At 44.7% G+C, this 21,195-nt stretch overlaps 1 protein-coding gene across 1 annotated transcript in view; it reads right to left on the bottom strand.

The window, feature by feature from the left end:
* The window catches only part of LOC308325184 (uncharacterized protein), a gene marked incomplete at its 5' end in the record, with an annotated part of 279,818 nt that overhangs the window by 234,851 nt on the left and 23,772 nt on the right, over window positions 1–21,195 (bottom strand). Inside the window, 2 exons of the mRNA XM_080777607.1 lie at window positions 18,306–18,474; window positions 19,845–19,895. Coding sequence (XP_080633733.1) covers window positions 18,306–18,474; window positions 19,845–19,895 — 220 coding nt within the window. The remainder of the gene's footprint in view (window positions 1–18,305; window positions 18,475–19,844; window positions 19,896–21,195) is intronic.

The following is a 21,195-nucleotide window of genomic DNA, read 5'->3' as shown; positions in this document are numbered from 1 at the left end:
CATGACGGAGGTTAACCCATTCTGACCTGAGATCAGATTCATACGAGGTTTCCACTAGGACACACACTGGTCTGATGAACCCATTCTGACCTGAGATCAGATTCTAAAAATGTCAGTCGCTCTTGGATTTTTCAAAAATAGCAGACCTACAAGCTCGTAGCGCGCCACTCGGTGGAGCGCTATGAGCTTGTAGATCTGCTATTTTTCAATAGCTAAAGCACGACATGATGCTAACACCGAAATGGGTTCCCGTTCAGAAAGGGTTAAACCGCCGCATGGCCAGACAATGTGTTCTCAGTCATGTTGGTTCAGATTAATCTCATCCCAAGAACATCATCCTCATCCAATCCCCTCAAATACAAGGATTCCAAAGCACAGACTCGTTTTTAAAGACATAATCCTCATGGACGTTTACCAGGATATCTCTCTCTCTCTCTCTCTCTCTATCTGGAGTGTGTTGTCTCCCTCTCTCTATCTCTCTCTCTCTCTGGAGTGTGTTGTCTCCTTATCTCTCTCTCTCTCTCTCTCTGGAGTGTGTTGTCTCCTTCTCTCTCTCTCTCTCTCTGGAGTGTGTTGTCTCCCTCTCTCTCTCTCTCTCTCTCTGGAGTGTGTTGTCTCCCTCTCTCTCTCTCTCTCTCTCTCTCTCTCTCTGGAGTGTGTTGTCTCCTTCTCTCTCTCTCTCTCTCTGGAGTGTGTTGTCTCCCTCTCTCTCTCTCTCTCTCTCTCTCTGGAGTGTGTTGTCTCCCTCTCTCTCTCTCTCTGGAGTGTGTTGTCTCCCTCTCTCTCTCTCTCTCTCTCTCTCTCTGGAGTGTTCTCTCTCTCTCTCTCTCTCTCTCTCTCTGGAGTGTGTTGTCTCTCTCTCTCTCTCTCTCTCTGGAGTGTGTTGTCTCCCTCTCTCTCTCTCTCTCTCTCTCTCTCTCTCTCTCTCTCTCTCTGGAGTGTGTTGTCTCTCTCTCTCTCTCTGGAGTGTGTTGTCTCCCTCTCCCTCTCTCTCTCTCTCTCTCTCTCTCTCGTGTGTTGTCTAACCTCAATGTGACGTCATGGCACCAGAAATCAATCAGCTCCATATATGTGCCCCAAAGGGCTCATGACCACACCGATGACATCAGGGATCTCCATATATGGACATAAAGAAGGACATGACAGATAAAGACTGTAACAGCTATAGGACAATCTATATAAGGCAGGTTCATTGACTGTAATTCATGTAATAACCTTTAAATTCAGATAAAGTCAATGTTTATATGCGATATTATCGATATCACAATAAATATTATAATATGCCTAATTTCTCAAGAACAGATGCCAGCTGCAACATTTCAAAGGAAAACATGGCGCTATTTTTTCCCCCTTTTTGTGCAGATGGGTTCCCAGATTGCATTGCAGTATCCCAAATCACCAAGATATTGATGTAATTACCAGTATAAGTATCGCCTTGCCAACTATTACAATATTTGCAGTGGTGGAAAGTAACTAAGTACAGTAGTTAAGTACAATTGTGAGGTATTTGTACTTTGTACTGAGTATTTCAAAAACATTGTACTCCACTACATTCATTTGACAACTTTTTACTTACAATTATTTGACAACTTTGTCCTTACATATAGGCTACATTTTGATGCCAATACCTACCAATACTTTTATACTATATGTACGTAATGTACAGTATACTATATATCTATACATTCTTTATACCGGACTTTTACTTGTAACCGAGTAGTTGGTGGATTTGATACCTGCCCAACGATTACAAATATTTGTCCATGCTCTTCTTACCCTTAGTTAATTGTCTCTGAACTGCCGACACGGAACCATGAGTGAACTTTGGGGGCTCGGCGGCATTTCACCATTTCTCATTTTATTTCCGTCCTGAGCCCCTGTTTGAATGACTCAGCCCCTCGACCAGGTCTTTATAAACACCCCCTCCCCCCTCCACCAACCCACCTCCATAGAGCCCCAGGTCTTTATAAACACCCCCCCTCCCACCTCCATAGAGCCCCAGGTCTTTATAAACACCCCCCCTCCCACCTCCATAGAGCCCCAGGTCTTTCAATTACTTGATGCAGGAGGAGAACGGGGGATGATGCCAGAGTGCCACCTCAAAGCGGGTCCGATGCTTTCATCTGCCCAGCAGAGTGCTGCGTCGTTGTGTGTTCCTCTGTGTCTTAGTGCCAATGCCCGCTTTCAAAGGAATCCTCTCCTTTTAAACCCCTCCTACACTTTCTCTCTGCTTCTTGGTACTCTTCTGCTACTTCCTCACACAACAAAAGACCCCACTCTTCATCAGTCCCGCTGCCTCGCGCGGTGGGGAGGCCCCCGGGGCGGGGGGACCGGACGAGTCCGTTATACTGACCAGACCTCATCAAACCCTGTGCACTCAGGAGGACACGCTCCATACTGACCAGACCTCATCAAACCCTGCACTCTCAGGACACGTTCCATACTGACCAGACCTCATCAAACCCTGCACTCTCAGGACACGTTCCATACTGACCAGACCTCATCAAACCCTGCACTCTCAGGACACACTCCATACTGACCAAACCTCATCAAACCCTGTGCACTCAGGAGGACACACTCCATACTGACCAGACCTCATCAAACCCTGTGCACTCAGGAGGACACACTCCATACTGACCAGACCTCATCAAACCCTGTGCACTCAGGAGGACACGCTCCATACTGACCAGACCTCATCAAACCCTGTGCACTCAGGAGGATCACGCTCCGTACTGACCAGACCTCATCAAACCCTGTGCACTCAGGAGGATCACGCTCCATACTGACCAGACCTCATCAAACCCTGTACACTCAGGAGGACACTCTCCATACTGACCAGACCTCATCAAACCCTGTGCACTCAGGAGGACACACTCCATACTGACCAGACCTCATCAAACCCTGTGCACTCAGGAGGACACGCTCCATACTGACCAGACCTCATCAAACCCTGTGCACTCAGGAGGACACACTCCATACTGACCAGACCTCATCAAACCCTGTGCACTCAGGAGGATCACGCTCCATACTGACCAGACCTCATCAAACCCTGTGCACTCAGGAGGACACGCTCCATACTGACCAGACCTCATCAAACCCTGCACTCTCAGGACACACTCCATACTGACCAGACCTCATCAAACCCTGTGCACTCAAGACACCGCACCTGCTTCAAAGTGAAAATTCATGGTCTCGCTTTCAATGTCATCATGGCGGAGCCGACAACAAGGTAAAGGTCAGAAGAAAACAAACTGTCCAGTAGGGTGGCATGAAGGTTAGAGGGAGAAACGCATGCAGGCTAGAGAAGGTCAGGCCTAACAACAAAATAGTTTGGTTTCCGGTTGCCGACAGACTATTAATTATGCACATTGCATATTGGCATTTTGGTAAAAAAATAAAAAAATAAAAAAGTATTTGATCACTAAAATTCTCTTTGGTGAGACCACCTGGACGTGCAAAGTCAAAATAAAGTTTTCTTTCAGACTGTCAAAGTTAATTAATTCTAACGACGTCAATTTATAACGCAACGCACAGTGAAGAGAGACGTGCATTTCTCTACGATAGCCCCTCCCCTCTCTCTCTCTCACTGGGCTCTCATTCAGCACGGCAGAGCGGCCGCTGTGGTCATTATTCATTATTGCTCCACGTGTAGGCTACGATCAGATGCGATCTTTGAAGTGGGCATTGGTCAAAAACAAAAGTTCTGACACTTTTGTTTGACAAAGATAGCAGTTAGTTCCATCATTTAGCTGGGGACCACCAGCTGGAACCCCCTCAAGGACCACTGGTGGTCCTCGGACCTTTCACAACTAACTGCTATCTTTGTCAAACAAAACTGTTGGAACTTTTGTTTTTGACCAATGCCCACTTCAAAGATCGCATCTGATCGTAGCCATACACGTGGAGCAATAATTAATAATTAATTCCTTGCTACCCATCCTTCCCAAAAAAAAAAGACCAGTGTCCATGACATCAGAGACAACAGGCTCACTGCTACAATCTAAAATATCTAAAACCACATATTACACACATAAATACCCCCAGGAAAGTGATCTAAAGCTTCTAAACGTCATTAACATATATTTTTTTGCAAAAAGGGTGAAGTGTCCCTTTAATGCTGGACAATGAAGAACACCCTCGCTCCTGCAGAAAGACAATGAGGCAATGCCTGTTATGGTGCATTCACACCAGACATGATAATAAACATAGTAGTGTTGCTTGATTGAGTCGCTAATTTGTTGCGTTCACAGTGGATGCAGCATTTTCACATGCATTTCAATGACTCTGTTCGCCTCAGCAAAAAAAAGCTAGAGTTCAACATTTTTCAACCAGCACAATGTGTGTTTCTTGCTCTATTCGCATCACGACACATTGCGTTTTGCTTTTGTGTGTAAATTTGAGTCTTTAACTCTAATTTGCATAAATGGATGCATTGTGACTGTGTTGATGACGTGTTGACCAGCTATTTCTGCTACTTTTGAAACTCTTGTGTGATAAATGGTGCATTTAGTGCTTTTATCCAAAGCACTTTACATATAGATTGGGCATTACATTCACCCATCCATGCACGCATTTATACGGCAGAGGAAATTGGGAGCAATTAGGGGTTCAGAGTCCTGCTCAAGGACACTTCGACACCAGCTCTGGGGGAGCCCGGGATCGAACTGGGAAACTTTCAGTTCCCATCAGGCCACTCTATACCGCTGAGCCACTGCCCCTCGTATGACGCATGCTGCACAATGCTTGCATGCACAAGCACTTCTGGCGGACAGCGGAAATATATTCTTCTTCTGCACCGTTAATGTCAACGTCTTCTCTCATCTGAGAGAGCCACACACACTTTGATAAACAATACCTTAACCCTTTCTATACCTCTGTTACGGTCCTCCCAGTGCAGGCATTTTAGTCTCCAGGAATTCTGCCAGTGTCTTCACCTGCACACACAGGCATGCACGCGCACACACACACACAGACTGTCACACACAGGAGAAAACACTGCCCGACTTCCTCTGCATAACCTTTAATATCATCACACCTGGCAACGCAAATGTCTTAAACTCTAACTCACTGACTTCTTGTGGCTAATTGAAGAGGGAAAGAGACTCAATAAACATTATTTATATAATGTGTCATCAACTCTGCAAAGAAAAATTCCTACATTGCTCAAAATAGCAAGATCAAGAATGTGGCCTTGCCAAGCGAGCCTCCGTCAGCACCCAAGGACCCGTAGAGAATGTTTCCATTATGCCGTCAAATGATGGATGACGTGCGTTGCCAAAAAAAGGCTCCACGGTCGGAAACATGGCTTAAAACAGAACAACGGTGAAGGGGAGCGACATCGTGACGTCAAGGATCGGAAAGAGAAAATTGGAGCTATAGTTATTATAATCATTACCTACAGTCTTGAGTTGGTTTCCGATTGGCTCGCATCAAAGAATGCCCAATCAGGAAACGGGTGCAACGCCATAATACCATATTATTTACGGCAAAGTTATTTGCATAACATCAGAGTCAATCGGTGTAAAGAAGCTCATCAAGTTGATTGAAAACAGCCAGGAGTCACGGCCGTTTCAACTCAAGCCTGCCGTTGTTACGGATTGCCTTCGGGAACTCCAGAGTAATGTGTCTGAATGAGTGATTTTTATACGAGACAGGAGGAGGGAGAATGAAGGATAGATCTACTAACTAACACAATGAGTGTGTGCCAGCTTAATAATGATTATTGCCTCTCATGTGATAATAACAATATTAAACTGATGTTTTGCTATCACGGCAACTGCTCACAGAAATAACCTAATGAATCACCTCTTATGAGACTGAATCATGCTTATGACTATATATGACAGAGAGACAGACCTGTTGATAATGTGCCAATGCCAAGGTATTTTTATCTCCGCTCAAACCAAACCAGGGACATTAACAGCTCTCGCCATTTAGAAAAGGGCATAAAAAATTCAAATTCTCATTTAAATGCCCTCGCCGCTCGATATGGATGGCGATTTATCAAAGCGGTATTGAGCTCAGCATAAGGTATAATTACCACATTTTGGAGGACCCGATCCATCATTCTCATGATGTTTTCCCCCTCTCTCCTGCGTAGGATATCTGGGATGAAGGGAGGGGAGGGGGGGGGGGGGATTGAGGGAACCACAGCATGAGAGAAAACGACAGTAATTCGCAGTGGAAAATCTACACCTAAAGAGAAGGTCCACCCCAGTTCTCCTGCAGGTTAAATGCATCCAACCCTGTAGGTCAGGGGATCAGGGAAGCAATCAGGTTTAGATTTCAGAAGGCCGTCTACTGTACAGGCCACGTGGTGCACACTAGGGCTGGCCGATGATGGGACCAATAATATAATATCAGCCATCGTGGATTGGACGAGTCCAATTGCCGGGGGGTGCATACTTAGTTTACAGTAGACTAGTCATTGGTTAGACACGGGTTAAGGTTAGGTTTAGGTGTGCTGCCCCGTGGGAGGTTAGGTTTAGACTAGTCATTGGTTAGACATGGGTTAAGGTTAGGTTTAGGTGTGCTGCCCCGTGGGAGGTTAGGTTTAGACTAGTCATTGGTTAGACATGGGTTAAGGTTAGGTTTAGGTGTGCTGCCCCGTGGGAGGTTAGGTTTAGACTAGTCATTGGTTAGACATGGGTTAAGGTTAGGTTTAGGTGTGCTGCCCCGTGGGAGGTTAGGTTTTACGGTGAGGGTTTGAGATAGGTTGTAGTTGTAGGACTAATGACTGGTCTAACCAATGACTAGTCTGAACTAAAAACTGCGTTTTCGGACACTCAAACGGAGGTTTTTGGAAACGGATAAATAAGTGAAGATTTTCGAAAATCATCAGTGGAGCTGTGTAGTGTAGTCATGCAGAACGGAGCTTTTGAGAAACTATGATGTCACCGCTCATTAGCGCATATCATTTTTACTATAATTAGGTGAGAAATGCAGCTTGTGCCTGCATGGAAACTACATGGATATCAATCAGATTGTTGATGTTTATATAATATCACTGTTAACAACTTTAAAACGTATCATATGTTGCATCAACTGCAGCGAGCATATACCCCCCCCCCCCCCCCCCGGGGACCCCTGCACGGAGTTGCACCACTCACTTCACACGGGTGTGATTTTACACTCTCACAGGGTTAGGGTAGTTTGTCAGGCCCGATACACCAACAGTCACTGTTCGCCATGCCAATTATTAGTTCAGAGATCTTTTTTTTTTTTTTTTTACATCATAATAAAATAGATCGTCTGAGCGATACAAAGCCTGGCTATATGCAAAGCTCGAGTTTATAATACACTACTATTCATATAAAAAAAATAGATTTGCATCAATAATTCAAAGTCTTCAATAACACAGGATAATATTAACATCCTCATAGAGCAGTTACAGTTCCACAACTCCGATAAGAGATTGAATAGGATATTTCAACACTGTCTCTCCATCTATGCCTTTATCACCAGACTGATATCGTATTGGTCTCTCCATCTATGCCTTTATCACCAGACTGATATCGTATTGGTCTCTCCATCTATGCCTTTATCACCAGACTGATATCGTATTGGTCTCTCCATCTATGCCTTTATCACCAGACTGATATCGTATTGGTCTCTCCATCTATGCCTTTATCACCAGACTGATATCGTATTGGTCTCTCCATCTATGCCTTCATCACCAGACTGATATCGTATTGGTCTCTCCATCTATGCCTTCATCACCAGACTGATATCGTATTGGTCTCTCCATCTATGCCTTCATCACCAGACTGATATCGTATTGGTCTCTCCATCTATGCCTTCATCACCAGACTGATATCGTATTGCCACCATCATTTCTCTTCCCTCAGACAGGACCATCACTAACCCATTCATAATTCTAAAACATTTGCACATAAAGGCAACTGTGATTAGCAAAGCACAAAGTGTGTGTGTGTGTGTGTGTGTGTGTGTGTGTGTGTGTGTACAGTACTGATCGTATAGAGTTCAACACAGGGACAAAGGCTCAAGTCACAACTCAACATGACAAGCTGAAGTGTCACGACTGACTCGCAACAAAATTCGTGTGCCATGGGGAGAAAATGTAGCCTGGTGGAACCACTCCCCCTGCTGGACAACATTTGCATTCTGCCAGAAGTGTGAGTCTGGAATCTCTCGGGCAGAGACGATGTACTCCGGACCAATTCTGTCCGGAGCGATATGCGGCCGTATGCGGCCGCTAGAGGCGGGATCAACGCGAGACTTATGACATATTGAAACTCAACCTAACAAGACTACAACGCTAAATTATTATGGAGATTTCAGATTGTTGTCCCGGGTTCATCGTTTCTGCTTGAGAGAGCCCAGAAGCAGGCAGGAGGAGGGAACTGGTGAACTCGATACTGCCGCAATCTGGCAGAGTCAGGTAAGGTTAGAGAAAATGCAGGCCAGGATCAATTCCTACGTGTATTCATCATATACATTATACAGTAATACAGAGAGGACACCGGCTAATAGCCCACTGAGCATTTCAAAAAATTGTCTAAAAATGAAAGTTTTCTTTCATACATTCGTATCTGATTGCATTAAACAACGTTAAACAATGTTAAACTCACTTTGCCTGTTGCTTTTCCACTCGATGTGTCCCATTCACTTTAAGCATGCGCATACCCTCCCTCTATTGCTCAGTGGGAGGGCTACAGAAAAGTTGTCTATTCATAGGATTAGATCATGGCTGGTGAAGTGAAGCAAAGTGGATTGATGGGTTTTGGTGCGAGGTCAGCAGGAGGTGAGGGGCAAAGTTAAATACCCTTCGGCCCGGATCTAATGACTTTACATTGAATTCCGTTAATGAAAAGACCCCCTCGGTCACAACAGATGTCAGTACAGTAAGGAGGAAGCACTTAGTGGGAGACTGTATTAACCCATACTGGGCGGCAGGGCGGGAACCCCTTTTGGTGTTTTAAGCATTATGTTATGTTATACTTCTGCTATTGAAAAATAGCAGATCTACAAGCTCATAGCGCGGCACCGAGTGCCGCGCTATGAGCTTGTAGATCTGCTATTTTTTAAGAATCATGAAAATGTGGAGCAAATCTTTGAATATATATTCTTTCACAGCGAAAAGTTTTAACTCAAATGTTTGCTTTTGGGAGGTCCCGGCTGGAACTACATATTTCCAGATGGGGGTCCGCAGCCAAATACAGATAATTCTGGGGGTCCTTCACATGAAAATGTTGGAGGACCACTGATATAGAAACATAGGGGTTTTCAGAAAACTGTCATGATTTAGAAGACATTTGTAGAATCGTCATCAGGTCCAAATTGGTTAAATAAAAACACAACTACTAACCTTCAGAAGCATTGAAGGCTGAAAAAGACTAATGTTATAAACTTCAATTTTGTTTCCAAATGGTAATTCACCTTAAAAAGGACCACTTCACCACTTTTCAACTTATTTTATGTACAATATGATGTATCGCCATGTTTTGTTCTTGCTTAATGTAACTTGCTCTAAATTGTAATTGCAAATTGCAACTTTTCAGGAATAGAAAGCCTGCAGTTTCTATTAGCTTTGATTCCCCATCGATGATGTCACTGGTGGGCGGGTTTCTGAACTTCCCACAAAGCCCTCCCATGAGACAGAGTGGGAAAAAAAATGTGATATTTTATCATGAACATTAGTGAGGACCAATTATATGAAGGCACTGTAGGTTGAAAAGTGGTCCTTTAAAGTTCCTTGATGAAATAATACAGGAAATAATCACTGCTTTCTGTGCTAATGGTATTAAATTCCCCTGACTGTACGTAGGTCGCATAAATCAGTCCTTATTGATCCAGTTTCAATCAATAACCCAAATGTTATCACAGAGGGGCTGAACCGCAGGGGGTTGAAAGGTATTGACTACACTTTAGAAGTCAAAGGGCACACGCAGCCTGGAATGACTGCCTTATAAAAGAGTGTAGCTTTTAAAGGAACTACAATATGCCTTTTAACCCTAGAACACTAAACCAGTGAGGCCAATAGGGCGCATTTTGCATTCCAAAACGGAGATTATTGATTAATTGACCCATCCTTGGACCTTTCTGGGGAGTGGGGGGGGTCCCATCCATGGACACAACACTACTGTTCTCAGCACTGTACTGTAATTTGATGCTATTTAAATTACTTTATGTTTGCATAACTCTTTGCAATTGCCAAATTTAGAATTGTGTTTATTTCTTTCAGATACATTTTCTACATGAATATTATTAAGAAATTCTATACGGTGAGCAAGTATTTTCCTGTCAAAGTTTCCCTTATGTTTTTGAGACCACCGCTAGTCCGCTACCGTAGTCAAGTTTGGAGAAAAAAAGGACGAAGAAAGGCGCAACAGTTTTCTCAGTGCTACATGAATATAACCATCCTGAGCTGCCTCTGCACATAAGACAAGCCCCCACTCTTCAGGTGTTTAAATCACGCCTCAAGACATATTTTTATTCTTTGGCTTTTCCAAGCATAGTATGAGCTTTTGATGTTGAAAGTGACACTGTGTACTGTATGTTGTTTGTTTTTAAATGAAGTTGTGATTTTTATTATTTTATTGTAAAGCACTTTGGTACAACTTGTTGTTATTTAAATGTGCTATAGAAATAAAGATGGTATGGTATGGTATGGAATACAAGATGAAATCGGAGTTAAATGCTGCAATTTGGAAAAAATTACAAAATATTCGAAGCGGGGAAACAGGGCTGTGGGCAAAGGAAACAAACCATATTCAGTGTCTTTATATTGATCAGCTCTGTGCCACAGACAGCCCAGTCACGAGGAGGGCCAATAGGGTCTCATTAATCAGACCAGTGTGTGTCCAGTGGAAACCACGTATGAATCTGATCTCAGGTCAGAATGGGTTAACAGGCTAGTCAGGCTACAGTGAGACAGCTCTGTGCTACGCGGGGGGGGGGGGGGGGGGGGGAGTCAGCAGGGCTCCCCGTGTGTGAAACAGGGTCTACCCCGTCCTGAAAGCAGGGCTTCTTTCGGCCTGTGAAAGCATATGCTAGACTGACTAGGCTGTATTAATCAACTGCACAGTTCACTGCCGGTGCGCAGGACCCAATTAACCAGGAGATAAATCACGCCATCAACCGCACCACTGGAGAGACGCAGAGCTCTCTCTCTCTCTGTGTGTGTGTGTGTGTGTGTGTGTGTGTGTGTAGACAAACACTAGCATGAACTTTCATGTGTCATGGTTTGAGCAGCATCCATTGGCCCAGCCATGTGCTCTTCTACAGTAGTATCTATCAATACATTTTTCCTGAGTTGACTGTCTGTGACCATAACTATAATGTTTGAGACAAGAATGTAATAGTTACCTGGTAAGTCATGCATTAAGGTTGGTGAACATGCATTAAGGAGGTTGGTGAACATGCATTAAGGAGGTTGGTGAACATGCATTAAATAGAAGCTCTGGGGTGCCGGAAAGACATGGCCGCTTTTACTCTGAAGCAAAACTGTATAGTCTCTCAGTTATACCTTACAGTAATTTCAAGACAAAGTAAAATAATTGTTTAATCAAGCTGGCTTTTGTGTATTTTTCTAGACTTGGCTGTGCTGTATGCTGTTCATGCTTTGAAGTCCGATAATACACACTGACACATTATTAATTATGAATTATATATTATAATTACATTACACATTATTAATTATAAAAATGTTGACGTCTTGAACGGGGCCTCCCGCTCCTTAACTCATTCTGAACGGGAACCCGTTTTGGTGTTGGCATCATGTTATGCTTTAGCTATTGAAAAATAGCAGATCTACAAGCTCGTAGCGCGCCACCGAGTGGCGCGCTACGAGCTTGTAAGTCTGCTATTTTTTGAAAAATCGAAGAACGACTGACATTTTTAGAATCTGATCTCAGGTCAGAATGGGTCAATCAGACCAGTGTGTGTCCAGTGGAAACCTGGTATGAATCTGATCTCAGGTCAGAATGGGTTAAGGCCCGTTCATTATGGCTCTCTGTGGTCTGGTCCTTTTTAAACACTGTTATACCTACAGTACGTTTGAGACCAGACTCAGCTGGTGTTTATACTAGACTACTTGTCCCGGCGTTCTCAAGTAGCTCCACATTCTGTCTCGTCTGTCAGCGTAATACCAAAGTCTGAGCCTGAGAGCTGCAAATGGAGCATGTTTAACTGGACCAGCTGGCTTAACGTTAACAAAACACTGCTATTACGCAGTCAATCTAAAAAGGTATGTTTGTATCCAACGTGATGCAAAATGTATGAATTATACAATCCAGCTGCTGTGCTGCACAGATAACATCTTGCAACAGCAGAATATTTCGCTGTGAAATTGTATTCTGGAACATGCTGTATGTGTGCGCCTTCTGTACAAACTGCGGAAAGACCAGAAAACAATGTGTACAGCCGAGCGGAGGCCATGATCATTCATTTAGCATTCTGCACACCTCTGAGGTGATGAACTGTTGAAATTTAGTTTTCTGAAAAACCTTTTGTTTCTGTATCAGTGGTGCTCAATTTTTCATGTCAAGGACCCCAGAAATTATTATGTAATATGCCTCCCCATGAAGCAAAGTTAAAATGTTCACTCTGTAATAATTATATATTCAAAGATTTGAGGCTTGTTTTACCGCCCCCTGGGGGTAAAGGGTGAAGGCGCTCCGCTGCTATGATTTAATGGATTCAATAACCCCAAGGACTGCAGGCGGGCCACTCTGAGAACCTGCACTGTATTGTACCTCCCTCTGCTGCAGCAGCTGCAGCCTCACATGCATCTGTCTCCACAGTGCAGTGTTATTGTACCTCCCTCTGCTGCAGCAGCTGCAGCCTCACATGCATCTGTCTCCACAGTGCAGTGTTATTGTACCTCCCTCTGCTGCAGCAGCAGCTGCAGCCTCACATGCATCTGTCTCCACAGTGCAGTGTTATTGTACCTCCCTCTGCTGCAGCAGCAGCTGCAGCCTCACATGCATCTGTCTCCACAGTGCAGTGTTATTGTACCTCCCTCTGCTGCAGCAGCAGATGCTGCCTCACATGCATCTGTCTCCACAGTGCAGTGTTATTGTACCTCCCTCTGCTGCAGCAGCAGCTGCAGCCTCACATGCATCTGTCTCCACAGTGCAGTGTTATTGTACCTCCCTCTGCAGCAGATGCTGCAGCCTCACATGCATCCGTCTCCATCCTCTGATCAAATGTAATTATACCCTCGGCGGAGCGGCAGCCGGAAGGTGACAAGGTGGTGACGTCACGTAACGGATTGCCCCGCGCCGCTCCTCCGTTAGTGATTTAATCATCGCATGTTGTTATGTTCTTGTCATTTGTCATTTGGGCCGCGGCTACAGGTCTACGGTGGCAACCCACTCACTCTCTGGGGACGAGCTCTTTATTAACATCCCTGCTTTGGCCAAGAGAAAAACCATATCTCCAGGATCTCAAGAGGACTCCGTGAGGCCAGGCAGATGAGCTGGATAGTCCACTACTTGCTACTACAATCATACAGTGTGAGTGCTGCTACGACTGGACAACCTAAAACCAGATGGTATTGTGTATGTGACACCAACTCAGAGGTTCACATTCACAAAACGCACTCACGCACATGCATGTACTGTATGTGCAGTATGCACGCATGTTATGTGTAACACCCGGGAATCGAACTCCCACGTGGAAAGCCGACATCTTAACCACTAAGCCAAAGGCAATTGCATATAGCTCAGGGCGCTATATTAGACTTTTGAGGCCAACAGGCCGAGGTTGTGAGCCACTCTGTCCATCTACATACATAGTATACGTACGTATGTAGCAGACAGTTTATATACATTGTACTGTATGAAAACATGCCACACATGCCACTGTCTCTGTGAATCAGTTGATGTCTGAGAGAAAGGAACGCTTGGAGTTGTTCCATTTACATGTGACATAGTGTATTAACTGACACTATAGCGCCAAGCTATGTTTTTAAATGAAGAAGTCAGTGTCTAGCCAAGTGGAAAATCGTTTTCTCCTCATCCCCGCCCGATAACAGCGAGCAGTGGACCTGTATGTACTTGAAGAGAATGCAACAAGACCACAGAAGAATGTGACACTACAGTGCGGAACAGCAGCCAGAATTAACCCATTCTGACCGGGCACCCATTTTGGTGTTAGCATCATGTTATGCTTTACCTATTGAAAAATAGCAGATCTACAAGCTCATATCGCGCCACCGAGTGGCGCGATACGAGCTTGTAGGTCTGCTATTTTTGAAAAATTCGAAGAACGACTGACATTTTTAGAATCTGATCTCAGGTCAGAATGGGTTCATCAGACCAGTGTGTGTCCAGTGGAAACCTCGTATGAATCTGATCTCAGGTCAGAATGGGTTAAGAATGCATAGCTAACAGCAAATGAGACCGCGGCACAACATTGTGCCAAACAAACACCCCAGAGAGAGGGAAGTGATTCTCTGTGAATATTGGAATTTCTTGTAAGCAAAGGCAAATCTCCGCGATGCTACTGCTTTTGACATAACCCATATGGATTAAAGCAAAAATTAAATCTCACGACTGAAAATGTTTGCATGACCAAGTCCTAGATGTTCAATTTGTGACACAGCATGGAAGGAGCCGCCCCAACACACTAGCGCGGATTCCTAAACAATCAACACAAGAAAATTATGTTTTAGTAATAATTATTGTCCCTGCTGTCAACCAGGTTAAAGAAATCACAGATTGAGGCTTTAACCTCTGCTTTCATAGGAGATATCTGACCGAGAGTCCGAGACTATTACAGATTTTATGGAACATGCTTCGGAACTCATTGCTAGTTTGACCATAATAAAAACGTCTGGGTTTCCGAGGCTATAGTTTGACCACATCAGATGCTCTGAAATAATAATAACCAAAAAATAGACGATCTACAAAGTCTCAAATGCGCGACGCATTGAGAGCATGTTTTTTGCTGTGCCGCCAAAGAAGACATCTATGGAATCAAAAAGACTGAAATCGGTCGTGGCGACGGAGAACGTTAATCCGTGGATAAACTCTGATCATTTTGCATAGTACTGCCACAAGCCTGTGAGCGTCCGTTCTGCCTTCTCAGTGTCCATCGGCAAAAGCTCTACTAAACCGCCTGGCATTTTTAAAGGTGCGTTCAGACTTGAATTTAAATATTCGCCTCAGACTTTGTATGTAATCGCATCCACTCTAACCATCCAAGTCCGAACACATCTTAACCCATTCTGACCTGAGATCAGATTCATACGAGGTTTCCACTGGACACACACTGGTCTGATTAACCCATTCTGACCTGAGATCAGATTCTAAAAAATGTCAGTCGCTCTTCGATTTTTCAAAAATAGCAGACCTACAAGCTCGTAGCGCGCCACTCGGTGGCGCGCTATGAGCTTGTAGATCTGCTATTTTTCAATAGCTAAAGCATAACGTGATGCTAAGACAAAAATGGGTTCCCGTTCAGAATGGGTTAATAGTCTCGATCCTCCTGAGCCAGGCAGGTTAATTGGAAAGCAGGAAATAAGTGTCATTCAGTATTCCAAAAGTGACAACAGATTATGGTAATGGTGGTTTGAAGTCCTTGGAATCAATCACATCCAGGGTCAGAAGGCATACACAGCAATTAGCCACACTTTGTACATCTACCGGGCTGTTGAGGGTGCGTGTGTGCGTGCGTGTGTGTGTGTGCGTGCGTGTGTGTGTGTGCGTGCATGCGTGCATAGCATGAATTATAAATGTCGGGTGGCAGACTCTCAACTTTGAAGCACGTCATTTCAGACGTCCCTCTTTAATCTCCCCGCCTACCGCTTAACCCATTCTGACCTGAGATCAGATTCATACGAGGTTTCCACTGGACACACACACTGGTCTGTTTAACCCATTCTGACCCGAAATCAGATTCTATAAAAATGTCAGTCGTTCTTCGATTTTTCAAAAAATAGCAGACCTACAAGCTCATAGCGCGCCACTCGGTGGCGCGCTATGAGCTTGTAGATCTGCTATTTTTCAATAGCTAAAGCATAACATGATGCGAACACCAAAACGGGTTCCCGTTCAGAATGGGTTAAAGAGCACACCAATTAAATTCAGAAAACATTAATACCAGGAGAGAGAAAACCTCGTTCACTCACATACAGTTTACAGTCCTATAGTCGACATTTTAGGGAATAAATAAACACAGAGGACTGCATAGTGAACATGATTAGGACTGTATATGTTGAGCCACGTAATGAATTCCAATGTAATGTTTGCCTCTCATTTGCATCTTTGCATTATGGCTCGTGTGAACAATAGAAGTGAAATAGCTAAATACAAAAATACAAAAAAAAAGCAGCAGCAGAAAAAGACAAGAGCAGTTGAGCCTGTCTGTCTGCCCACCGGGGCCTGTCTGTCTGCCCACCGGGGCCTGTCTGTCTGCCCACTGGGGCCTGTCTGTCTGCCCACCGGGGCCTGTCTGTCTGCCCACTGGGGCCTGTCTGTCTGCCCACCGGGGCCTGTCTGTCTGCCCACCGGGGCCTGTCTATCTGCCCACTGGGGCCTGTCTGTCTGCCCACTGGGGCCTGTCTGTCTGCCCACCGGGGCCTGTCTGTCTGCCCACTGGGGCCTGTCTGTCTGCCCACTGGGGCCTGTCTGTCTGCCCACTGGGGCCTGTCTGTCTGCCCACTGGGGCCTGTCTGTCTGTCTGCCCACTGGGGCCTGTCTGTCTGCCCACTGGGGCCTGTCTGTCTGTCTGCCCACTGGGGCTTGTCTGTCTGCCCACCGGGGCCTGTCTGTCTGCCCACCGGGGCCTGTCTGTCTGCCCAACGGGGCCTGTCTGTCTGCCCACTGGGGCCTGTCTGTCTGCCCACCGGGGCCTGTCTGTCTGCCCACCGGGGCCTGTCTGTCTGCCCACTGGGGCCTGTCTGTCTGCCCACTGGGGCCTGTCTGTCTGTCTGCCCACTGGGGCCTGTCTGTCTGCCCACCGGGGCATGTCTGTCTGCCCACTGGGGCCTGTCTGTCTGTCTGCCCACTGGGGCCTGTCTATCTGCCCACCGGGGCCTGTCTGTCTGCCCACCGGGGCCTGTCTGTCTGCCCACCGGGGCCTGTCTGTCTGCCCACTGGGGCCTGTCTGTCTGCCCACCGGGGCCTGTCTGTCTGCCCACCGGGGCCTGTCTGCCCACCGGACCTCCGTGTGGGCATCGTTGGCATCAATTATTAACACTAAGTGGTTCTCAACCTGTGGGTCGGGGTCCCCACATGATTTTGTGGGGACCAGATGACAGTAAAGTGACAATTGACGGACTTTTTAATACCTTACAAAATGGAAAGAAAGAAAGAAAGAAAGGCCGCTACTGCATCAACAAACTGTACTATAAAAACTGTTGACCAGTTTTTTACCAAATTGACCAAATTGTCAAATAATAAGAAAGAGGCAAGAATTGTGAATATAGCTGATCTGCAAGCTCACAATGACTCGCAACACGAGTTCAAATATGATTATTTTGAGGGTAGTCCCCAGTTCAAATATGATTATTTTGGGGGTAGTCCCCAGTTCAAATATGATTATTTTGGGGGTGTCCCCAGTTCAAATATGATTATTTTGGGGTGTCCCCAGTTCAAATATGATTATTTTGAGGGTAGTCCCCCAGTTCAAATATGATTATTTTGAGGGTAGTCCCCAGTTCAAATATGATTATTTTGGGGGTGTCCCCAGTTCAAATATGATTATTTTGGGGGTGTCCCCAGTTCAAATATGATCATCGCGACCTGAAAAGGCCGCCAGCCGCTGCACTATATGTAACCAATGACCATTTACAATGTATAGGCCTTTAGCAGAGGGAGTGCAACAAACCATGTACAACCCAGATTCGGCACAAACAAGGGACTAAATTATTTTCGCTCCTATGCCACCAAAATGTGGAACGCCCTACCGTCACAGTCATTAAGACATGTGAATCCCTTGACTCCTTCAAAACCGCTCTCAAAGGGCACCTACGGATGGCTGCAATTCGAAACTGGCCTCTGTAAAATCTGATTCCCCCCCCACCCCACCCCCCACCCCCCCTTTTTCCCCTCACTGTATATGTATCTTTTCCCTTTTTGCTTATATATGATGAATTCCTGTTCTGTTCTTTAACTACATAGAAGTGTCTATTTGGATGTCTCTATATGTTTTGATGAATTGAACAATGTGGACCCTGTTGTAAACAAGTGTAATGCTTAATTGGGTCGTCCACTCACAGTTAACAGTCTCTGTATTGAGTTTGTGCTTGAAATGTACTGTAATTCTGCAAACTGTTAATAAATATTTCAATCAATCAATCAAGCAGACGCTCTTAATAACGTAATAACGGCTGAAACCTGAGGGCTGTCTTCTCGGTGGCGTCTGGCCGGTCGGCGGCGGGCATCTCGTCGGCCAGGATCTCCTCGGGACACCGCGGGTCACTGACGGGGGTCTTGCATGGCGTCTGGCCCTTGATCCCAATCCCGCTGGTGATGGCGTTCCACAAGGCACTCTGGGATTTGGAGCCTGCAATGTAAAAAAACACCACCGAAAAAAACACACAGACGAGTCAGACGACTGCTCAGTGTGTTTTCTGTAATGAGGGAAGAGCTTCTCAACCTGTGAGGTGACCTTCAAGACCTTTTTAACCCATTTAGACCTTACATCGAAATTTAAAGATGCAGTGCCACAATTTTTGATTTTTTTCATGTGTATGAGGTGACAGTACTTCATTAGACACCCTGGATTCGTTTTTTATGTGCAATGGTGTATTAACTTTGTATTTAGGGTTTCTTCCTGGAGGCTGAACCCTTGACAGTCAAACGGGCCAATGAAAAACAGCCCCTCCCCAAACCCGTCCCCCTTCATCATACAACTACAGCTGTGGGTGCAGCTGAAGTTCAGGTGGATCACCACCCATCACCACCCAGCAGGCAAACTATACTACAAAAACTGGTCAAACATTGGCCAAATTGGCCAAAAATAAGAACAGATCTTCGGCTATTTTCACAATTCATTAATTCAGGGGTAAAAACGGTTCACAACATAAAGTGGTGTACTTCATAAAGTGTGTACTTCATAAAGTGTGTACTTCATAAAGTGTGTACTTCATAAAGTGATGTCAGTGTTGGGGTTCCCACCTGCTCTGCTGTGCTACGCAATCTTATGTATAAATTCATGTGTAGGGTATCTGAGTCAGTAAATGACATCATTAATGTCATCACTAACATGGTACGTAGTTCTGTCAGGTTCTCCTCCAGACTGTGGAACCATTGGCGAACTTGTCTGTATGTTCGAAACTGAATATGGTGGAACTCTTTTTATTGTATATTTCTTTCTATATTATTATTCTTTTTATCTATTTGCTGTTCTGTACTGTGATATGGATTCCCCTGAGTCTGCAATAAAGAATCAATCAATCAATCATCATAAAGTGGTGTATTTCATCTGTCATTGTACTGATCATCTACAGTAGCCTGGCAAAACATGGTTTTCTTTGCCAACAGCAGTTTGCCAAGGGCTGCTGATCATCAGAATGATGACTCGGCATGAGGAGCCTTTGTGATATGCTGCCATCGTGTGGCCGTACTGCGTCAGTGACATGATGATCTACTTTCATTTCAACCCATTTTGACCTGAGATCAGATTCTAAGACGTTCTTCTAAATCCTGACAGTTTTCTGAAAAAGCTATGTTTCTACAGTATGTCAGTCATTTTTCAAAAATAGCAGACCTACAAGCTCGTAGCGCGCCACTCGGTGGCGCGCTATGAGCTTGTAGATCTGCTATTTTTCAATAGCTAAAGCATAACATGATGCCAACACCAAAAAGGGGGTTCCCGCCCCAAAATGGGTGGAACAGATGATTTACTTTCAATGTGGGCATACTACTACTTACGTTCAAAACTGGGCAGTGGCTTGGCTGAGCTCTCGTCATCCTCGTTTGCCACTACAGACGGAGAAGAACAGAGCAGAGAGAGACCAGTTAAAGCTTCATATTATTTAATTGGAAAGAATCAAATGCTTGCTGGGTGGCTCCCTGAAGAAAATAAATCAGACCCGTCTGAAGTGTATATATATATACACACACACACACACACACACACACACACACACACACACACACACACACACACACACACACACACATATAAATAATGTTCTTTTTGTCACACCCTCATTAGCCAACGATCGGAACTATAGGTCGATTCATCCCCACAAACAAAGGCATCAGACTGTATGAATGATCCTGCATGATGACACTGTATGACGCACCCATGGATTCTCCCGTGAGGATCAACAGCCTTAAAGGGACACTTCACCCTTTTTGCAAAAAAAAATATGTTAATGATGTTTAGAAGCTTTAGATCACTTTCCTGGGGGTATTTATGTGTGTAATAAGTGGTTTTAGATATTTTAGATTGTAGCAGTGAGCTTGTTGTCTCTGATGTCATGGACACTGGTCTCACTACCTTCCTGGACTACAATTCCCATAATTATTTGGTGCACTGCTCCTCCTTGTGGATAGGGGGGAGAGCTGTCTTACTGAGACAACATGTAGTCCAGGAAGGAAGTGAGCCCAGTGTCCATGACATCAGAGACAACAGGCTCACTGCTACAATCTAAAATATCTAAAACCACATATTACACACATAAAGACCCCCAGGAAAGTGTTCTAAAGCTCCTAAACGTCATTAACATATATTCTTTTGCAAAAAGGGTGAAGTGTCCCTTTAAAGGCTGAAATTATTACACCTCATATAACGCTAAAACTATTCCAAACTGGCAACCATAACAACAGCAAAAATGTTCCAACTCATATTATAACATGATGGAATGAATCATGATGTTCTGGCCATAGAACTATGGAGCGCGTCACACGATTGGCTGACGCAGGAGACGCAGGTTTTCATATTAGCGCGCATTCCGTTTCCTGGATACCAATTATTAGCTCCGGTTAGTTAGTTAACCCATTCTGACCTGAGATCAGATTCATACGAAGGTTTCCACTGGACACACACACTGGTCTGATGAACCCATTCTGACCTGAGATCAGATTCTAAAAAAATGTCAGTCGTTCTTTGATTTTTCGAAAAATAGCAGACCTACAAGCTCGTAGCGCGCCACTCGGTGGCGCGCTATGAGCTTGTAGATCTGCTATTTTTCAATAGCTAAAGCATAACATGATGTTAACGCCAAAATGGGTTCCCGTTCAGAATGGGTTAAAATATCTAAACAGTTCCCATGGT

The sequence above is a fragment of the Protomyctophum bolini genome, assembly GCF_963924005.1.
Source record: "Protomyctophum bolini genome assembly, chromosome: 12".
Lineage (NCBI taxonomy): Eukaryota > Metazoa > Chordata > Actinopteri > Myctophiformes > Myctophidae > Protomyctophum > Protomyctophum bolini.
This window is presented reverse-complemented; position numbering and strand designations above follow the sequence as displayed.